At 59.0% G+C, this 7,920-nt stretch overlaps 1 protein-coding gene across 1 annotated transcript; it reads right to left on the bottom strand.

The window, feature by feature from the left end:
- Positions 1-303: 303 nt before the first annotated feature.
- LOC308062161 (uncharacterized protein) lies at positions 304-7,671 on the bottom strand (the record flags this gene model as incomplete). The annotated part of the gene is made up of 4 exons (XM_080383218.1): positions 304-5,072; positions 5,891-6,215; positions 6,839-6,903; positions 7,484-7,671. The coding sequence occupies 4 exons, from the start codon at positions 7,669-7,671 to the stop codon at positions 4,445-4,447; spliced, it is 1,206 nt and encodes a 401-aa protein (XP_080239344.1). The 3' UTR covers positions 304-4,444.
- Positions 7,672-7,920: the final 249 nt, after the last annotated feature.

The following is a 7,920-nucleotide window of genomic DNA, read 5'->3' as shown; positions in this document are numbered from 1 at the left end:
ACCACAGCCCAGAGGGTGGAGCAAAACTCTCTCCCTGCTGCTCCAGGCAGGCCTCGTTGCACCTGTCCCCCAGCCTCTACCACCAGAACGCTCTCCAGAGCCTCGTGGTGTAGGTACCGTCCATCAGAGGGAATGGCATCCCTGGTGATCTTCTCCTGGCATCGGCCCCCTAGGCAGCTGCACAGGCCAGCAGCCGGCTCTGCAGGAGATGGAGCCGGCACCCCTGCACCCACCCATGCCCGCCCTGTTCCTGGGACTGTCTGGAAGGAGAGAGGAGCAGGCACACGCTGAGGTGCCCGGACCCAGGTGTCGCACACTCTCCCTTCCCCTCTGGCCGTGGAGCAGGAACCTGAAGAGAAACATCTCTGTAAAGAGCATCTGCTGCAGAAACCAGCCGCACAGGGACAGGCACGCTCCCGCGCTCGGGCAGGGGGAGGACACTGGCACACAGCTCTGCGTTGTACAGGCAGTCCCCCTGTGTCCCTTCACCTGCCCACATTAGCCACAGGCGCCAGGTGCTTGTCCCACCCTGGGCCCCAGAACCGCTATACCCAGGCAAGCCAAAGGGCTGCTCGATTTTACTGCCTCCTGCTCCTGGAGCAGGGCTCCTCTGCCACTTCTCACCCAGGGCCCTTGGCTCACACAGCTGGCAGGGACTGCAGAAAACAGCTGGTGAGCGCAGCAGCCCCCATTCACAACCCCGCTCCCACAAGGCCTTCAGGGTCCTGCTGCTCAGCCGAGGCCGTGGCAGAGGGACGGTGGGCTGCCCTCTGCTCTCCAATGTCTGCAAACCTGCCAGGGGCTCCCTGGTAATGCACTGTAGCTGCCACCACAGTCCCCAGCTGAGGCAGGACGAAGGGCTGAACCTTTCCCCTCTGCCTCTCAAGCCTGTGCACATGAACTTTCACAGCTGTGTCAGCTCCTGCAGCCGCACCGGCCTCACTGGGGAATGGCTGGGACCAGGAGCCAACTTTGACATCTAGATGAACACGCCAACCAAATGTTATATATACATATATATATATATGTATTTCGTATCCAATCATTGGTAAAATACGCATGATCATTAGTGAAAGATGTAGCTTAGAATATAATCATTTGCAAAGATGGAGTGCATCCTTCCTTGCTTGGAGGCAGGTGGCCAAGATTGTGAAACCAGATATACGGCCTTGTATGGAAACCGGTGGTTAAAATCAAGTAGGTAAGGGAGGCTCCCTTGGTTCCTCCTGGTAGCCCTGGCCAGGCTTTGGTGGGATCTGAGAGGAGAGTGAAACCAGATGTCTCTATATTTGAAATCAGGCGATCTTGTTTATTCAACACTATAAGAGCTGGACCCTCTGACAGTGACTTTGGAGACCTCACCTACGAGTGGATGCCCTGTGTAGGACCTCCCAAATGCCGGGACAGGCTCTCCAAATCCTCGCTGTAACCAGGGCTCCCAGCAACTGTGGACCCGGATGACGGTAAAGTATTAAGGCAATTGGTGATGTATCTTTCTTAACCGCTGTAGCCTGTCATAGGCAGCAGTGATTAGGTGCATTGCCTTGTTTTATTCTTGCTGTATCCTTTCACTTACTACTTGTTTCACTCCCTATTCTATTTTTTAAAATGTAAGTAAAGCTAAACTCACTTCTTTAACTAGGGGTCTGTTTCCTTTGTACTGACCCGGTCTATGGCAAAACACCTCTCTGCAGGAGGCCTTCCCACAGCAGCAGGAGCACGCTGGAAGTGGACTGTGAAGCCGGGGCAGCCAGTTTGTAATTGTGTGCCTGAGCCAACGTTACAAAGGTACCAGCAAGAAACCACTTCTCCTTGTGGATTCAAAGCAATGGCTTGCCCCCAGGCTGTCTCAGTTGTGACTTTCTGTTCTAACAGGGCCTGGCTATGTTAGTGGGGTGGAAGAGATCCCCAGCCCCTGCCTGTTGAGCAGCAGCAATGCCCGGCTCATGTGGCAGGAGGACCTCTGCTGCCTGCCTCCCTGTGCAGACCCAAGAGGAGTCGCTCCTCGCCAGGGACCACGACTGAAGGGCAATGTTTTATCAGGGCATTTCACTTGCATGTCTGAAATCCTTTTTCCCTAGCTGTGCTACAAGGAACCATCACCTGCAGCAGCACAGCTGCACTTCCTAACCCAATCACAGTAAACCCTGTAATAAGCTGGAGGTCCTTCTTGATGAGGATAGCACCTGCAATGGTCCTTGTAGAAGAGGGAGGGATGGCATTTCTCCATACAGACGAGGAGGCCATTTGGCCACAGCACCGCCAAAGCGCTGCTCCTGGCCCTTGGCATGCCCCCTGGTTTGCCTGCCCAACCGAGGAGATCTTGGACATGGAGGAAACCGGTACAGAATCCATGCAGGTTTTACAGTCCAAACTAAGGGCGTTGCTGCCAGAGGTTCTGGGGTTTTTTGATGGTGATTTAAACCACCTACTGATGGAGCTGTCGCTGTTCTTTACACCTCTCTTACTCCCCTGCTGATTGCCTTGATTTATACCCTGAGAACTCAGGATGTCCCAGCTGCTACTATCTGCTGATTTGCAATCAACTTCTGTCCGGCTTGCGGTGGTTCACAGTAGCAATGATGTCAGATCTGTTTCCAATGGAAGAAAATGCTCTAAAAGCATGACCAACCACAATGGCGTAATCCTTCTGTGGACGCGATCTGCACAGTGTCCTGTGCCCTGGCTGTGGCCTGCTGGTGTAAGGGGAAGTTTGTGAGCATTGTGGACTGTCTGAGAATGCATATATGACTGTTAATTGATAAACAATTAATTCACAGAGGTGAGGAGTGGAATGTATTTGGTTTATGGGGCAAGGTTGTGGTAGCAGGGGGGCTGCAGGGGTGGCTCCAGGTTCATGTGTGGCTCATGACACAGGTTGTCCCTGATGAGCTGGTGATGCAGCTTGTCCCCCTGCAGCCCATGGAGGTTAAGGGTGGGGCAGACATCCACCTGCAGCCCATGGAGGAAGCCATGCCACAGCAGGTGGATGTGCCCTGAAGGAAGCTGTGACCCCGTGGAGATCCCATCATGGAGCAGGCTCCTGGCAGGAGCTGTGGCCCCACGGGGGATCCATGCTGTAGCAGTTTGTGAAGAACTGCAGCCCATGGAAAGGACTCGTGTTGGAGAGGTTGGAGAAGGACAGTCTCCCACGGGAGGGACCCCACACCGCAGTAGGGAAAGAGCATGAGGAGGAAGAGGCGGCGGAGGGAATGAGTTATGAACTGACTGCAGCACCCATTGCACATCCTCCTGTGTTCCTCTGGGGGAGGAAGTAGGGACGTCAGGAGGGAAGGTGAGCTCAGGCATAAGGAAGTGTTGCAGGGAAGGTGTTTTAAAACGTATTCTCATTTCTCATTCTCCTACTCTGATTTGATTGGCGAGAAATTAATTTCTCCAAGCTGAGCCTGTTTTGCCTGTGACACCGACTGCTGGGTCAAAATTTCCCTGTCCTTGCCATAAACAATGAGCATTCTTATTTTTCCATCCTGGTGAGTAGTGGGAGTGATAGAGCAGAGTGGGGGAGACGTTGCAGCCAGGCAAGGTCAACCCAACCCCAACACGCCATGCTCATGCTGGCCCAGTAGAGCAGTAGAAATGGCCAACAACCTTCCTGGTGCAAAAGGGGATGCGGCAACAGCAGAGCCACCTGGGAGGAGGTGACCAAAAAGCCCACTGCCCACACTCCCCGCGCTGGCAGGGAGAAGACTTTCTTTGTCATGACAGTGCTTTTTGCCAAGCACTTTGCGTATGGTGACACCATGACTGAAGGCCATGGCTGAGAGGATCGGGAACTCAGTCATAGCCAGGAAGAAGCAGGAAAATAACAGCAGGAAACACAAAGGATTGTTCTGTTGGCAAGGAATCCTGGGGACAGCATCTGGGGGACGATGGTGGTGACACAGCAGATCTCCAAGAAGGAAAGCCTGACAGGAAGAAACGCACAAGGATCTGCAGGGAATTGCCTGATTTGAATGCCCAGGGAGCTTGTTAGTGTTACTAACAACTCCAAGCTGAGATCTTTGCGTGCGTCCTTGGGATGGGGAAAATTACCGGGTGGAAGCTGCTGCTGTGTTTGCCCAAGGCAGCCAGGCAAAGGTGAGACACCCACTAAGCTGAGCATCGTGCTGGAGCATTTGCGTTCGCTTTATTCTTGACATCGTGAACTCCCTGTGCCATGGCAGCACTTGGAGGACCCAGAGGTGTCACTTGGCCTTCCTAAAAGTCATGAAGAGCTCAGCATCCTTGGCAAGAGGAGAAGCAGCCTGAGGTGGCCTGGATGGGAATCGGTCCCCTCTGGGAAGGCGTTGCGGGACAATGCCGGCAGGCCTTTTCAGACAGGCCAGAGGACGCCACGGTACCCGCAAGGCTCTGACCCCGTGCTGGGCAAGCACGAGCGCGTGGTGGGAAACACGCTGCGCCCCCCTGCCTTGCACAGACCCTCTCAGGCTCCCCGTGCAGCGCGGCCCAAGCGCGGTTGTTTGCTGCCTCGGAGCACCGATGCGCAGCAGCCCTCAACGAGGAGAGGTGCTGAGCCCGGGCAGCGACTGCAAGGGGCACCCGCTGATCCCGGGGCCGGTGCCGCAGGCGGTGGCGGGAAGCGCCCGGGGCCGGGCGGGGCGAGGCGAGGCGGCAGCGCCCCCTGGCGGGGCCGGGCGGGGCGAGGCGGCAGCGCCCCCTGGCGGGCCCGGCCGGGGCCGTCCCCCCGCCCCCGACACACACGCCCGGCCCCGGCAGCGGAGGTTCGTGCCCGGCCGCAGCCCCGGCTCCGAGCCCCGTGTCTCCCACGGCGCAGTAATACACCGCCGCGTCCCTGCGCCGGGGCCGGGCGAGCCACAGGGCGCTGGACCGGCGGTCTGCCGCCACCGACAGCCGCCCCGGAGGGTCCTGCACCTCTCTGGACCCTTTGTAACCGCTCGTGATGAATGCGGGGCCTCGGCCCGGGAGCTGGCGGTACCACAGTATCATGTCTCCTGTCCCTATGCTGGGGTGTGAGCAGCTGATGGCGATGCCGGTGTCCTCGGTGGTCTCTGCCGACGGCTCCTGCTGCACCTGGGCTCTGCCCACAGCCACTGCCGAGGAGAAAAAGAAGGGGGAATCCTCAAAACCTGCTTTGTGCCCAGCCCCGCCTGCCGTTCGCCATGGCAAATCCCAGCCAGGAACATTCGGGCATGGGGGGCAGAAGAGTTCCCAGAGGATGTCTACAGGTGCATTAACGGAGGTGTCCGTTAACGGCTGGCAGACAAAGGAACGCGAGAGTGACAGGTGGAGTCACTGGAGAAAAACAGGGACAAAGGGAAGGAGCCCGAGGGGAAGCAGCAGCGGGGAAGGAGCAAAGGGAAGGAGCCCGGGGGGAAGCAGCAGCGGGGAAGGAGCCCGGGGGGAAGCAGCAGCGGGGAAGGAGCCCGGGGGGAAGCAGCAGCGGGGAAGGAGCCCGAGGGGAAGCAGCAGCGGGGAAGGAGCCCGAGGGGAAGCAGCAGCGGGGAAGGAGCAAAGGGAAGGAGCCCGGGGGGAAGCAGCAGCGGGGCAGGAGCAAAGGGAAGGAGCCCGGGGGGAAGCAGCAGCGGGGAAGGAGCAAAGGGAAGGAGCCCGGGGGGAAGCAGCAGCGGGGAAGGAGCAAAGGGAAGGAGCCCGGGGGGAAGCAGCAGCGGGGAAGGAGCGGCTGCAGGCGCTCCGCGGCAGAAGGCGGAGGGAAGGAGGCAGCGGGCAGGGCTGGACAGCGAGAGCACGGCGAGTTTCCGGAGGGAAGGCGGGATGGCAGCAGAGGGAGGGAGGGACGCGAGCCCGGCGCGGCGGCAGGGCTCCGTGCAGAAGCCCGAGGGGACGGCAGCCCCGCGGGGGCCCCCGCAGGCCGAGCCCCGGCCCGCCCCCCGCCGCCAGCCCCGCGCACCCAGCAGCAGCGCGGCCAGCCCCGCCAGCCCTGCGCCCCGGCCCCGCCGCATGCCGCCGCTCCGCCGCCCGCGCCTCGCTGCCCCGCGCCAGCCCCGGCTCTGGGCGGCGGCCGCGGCGCCTCCTCTCCGCCGCCTCCTCTGCTCCGCGCCGCCGCCAGCTCCGCCCCGGGGCTGAGCCCGGCGCCGGCGCCGCTCGGGGGCTCGCAGCAGCGTGGGGCAGCAGCGGGGCCTCGGCCCGGGAGATGGAGCAGCTTCCAGAGCTGCCTCCCCGCTCCGCGGCTGGAAGCGGCAGCCCCCGCTGCCCTGCGGGTGCCGGGGAGCAGCCTCAGAGCCTGCCTTCTGCTGCCTCTGCAGCCCAGCCCTGGGCCGCAGAGTCCTGTGCAGGCAAAGGCAGCGTGAGGACGCGTGTGCCCAGGGGCGTGCGGGGCTCAGGCTGAGCAGGGGTGTTGGGGAAGCGCAGTGTTGGGCACAACGGACCGCCAGAGCTCATCGAGATCCACCCCTGCTTGCAACAATGCCCACTGCATGAGGTTACGCGAGGTCACAGTCAGTCCAGCCTTGGACAGGCTCGCTCAGGTTGGTACTGCAGAAACGTCCAGGCACATCCATTCCAGTTCTTGTTGTTGCTGTTGGCCTGTTGCTTAAGCACGCCTCCCCGTGTTCCAGCAGTTCTTCATTGCCTCGGCTTCTGTTGCAGAGCACTTCCCGAGTGCAGTCCCTCTTCTCTGTTTCCTTTGAGCAGGTAGATCCTGCCCCTGCTGGGAACAATTTTGGCTCCACAGAGGTACCGTCTGTTCCTGTGGTTGGCTTTCATCCCTAAACTTGTGGCGAGCGTCCTCCTTTCCATTTCCCCTGGCATTCATGAAAACATTGGAGTGTGGGTCCTGCTGCCTATCCCTGAGAGGCCCTGCTATTGTCTGCCTGCTGGGCTTTGCACCACTGCTCACAACTCCTGGAGCCTGCTAGTCCAGGCCCTTTGCTACTCACCTCTTCTTGATCCCTTTTGTCACCACTTTGGGGATCAACAAAGTATGGGAGAAGATGCCACTCCACCTGTTGCCCAGCAGTGCCGAGAAAAGGGGAGCAATCGCCTCTCTTGACCTCTTGGCAATGCTTTGTCTGAGGCAGCCGAGGATTCCCTTGGAACTCCTTGGCACAGGGGCACAGTACTGGCTCATGGCCAGCTTGGTGTCTACCAGAAGCCTAGTTTGTTCTCTGCACAGGACTGCTCTCTATGGGTGACCCCGGGCTGCCCTGGAGCGTGCTGCTGTTCTTCCAAGGACGGGAGTTTTTCCCTTTCCCTTGTTGAACTGCATGAGGTTCCCATCAGCCCATTTCTCCAGCCTGGTGTGGTCCCTGTGGACAGTGGCCAGACCCGCTGGAACAGCAGCCACTCCTCCCAGCTTGGGGTGCTCTACAACCCTGCTGCGGGCACGCTCTGTTCCATCCTAGAGATCATTAAAGAAGGGGTTGAACAGGGCCCACTATTGATCCATGGAACACCCACTACTCAGTGGCCTGTGACTCAGTTTTGCGCCACTGACCGGCCCCCGCTGGGCCTGGACATTCAGAGAGTTTTCAATCCACCTCACCGTCTGCTCATGCAGCGCTCTATGTCAATGGCTTCTTTAATGAGGACGGCATCAAAGGCCTTGCTCAAGTGGAGCCAGATGAGATCCACTGCTCTCCCATCATCTCCCAAGCCAGCCTCTTCATCGCAGAAGCTTACCAGCTTGGTCAGGCATGAGTTCCCCTTGGTGAAGCCATACTGACTACTCATGGTGGCTTTCTCATCGCTATCATGCCTGCATTAATCAGGCTTTCTGGGATTACCTGCTCCATCCCCTTCACAGAGACTTAGGTGAGGCTGAAAAGCCTGTGGTTCCTTGGATTCTCCTTCTTCCTTTCTTGAAGGAAGGAGCAACACTGGCTTTCCTCCAGTGCTCAGGCACGTCTTCCAGTCACCGTGGTCATTTGAAGATGCTCCAAAGGAAGCAGGATTGGGGCTAGAGTGAGGAAAAAGCATTTA

The sequence above is a fragment of the Falco punctatus genome (assembly GCF_963210335.1).
Source record: "Falco punctatus genome assembly, chromosome: 4".
Taxonomy (NCBI): Eukaryota; Metazoa; Chordata; class Aves; order Falconiformes; family Falconidae; genus Falco; species Falco punctatus.
Note: the sequence above shows the minus strand (reverse complement) of the source record. Positions and strands in the feature narration are given on the sequence as shown.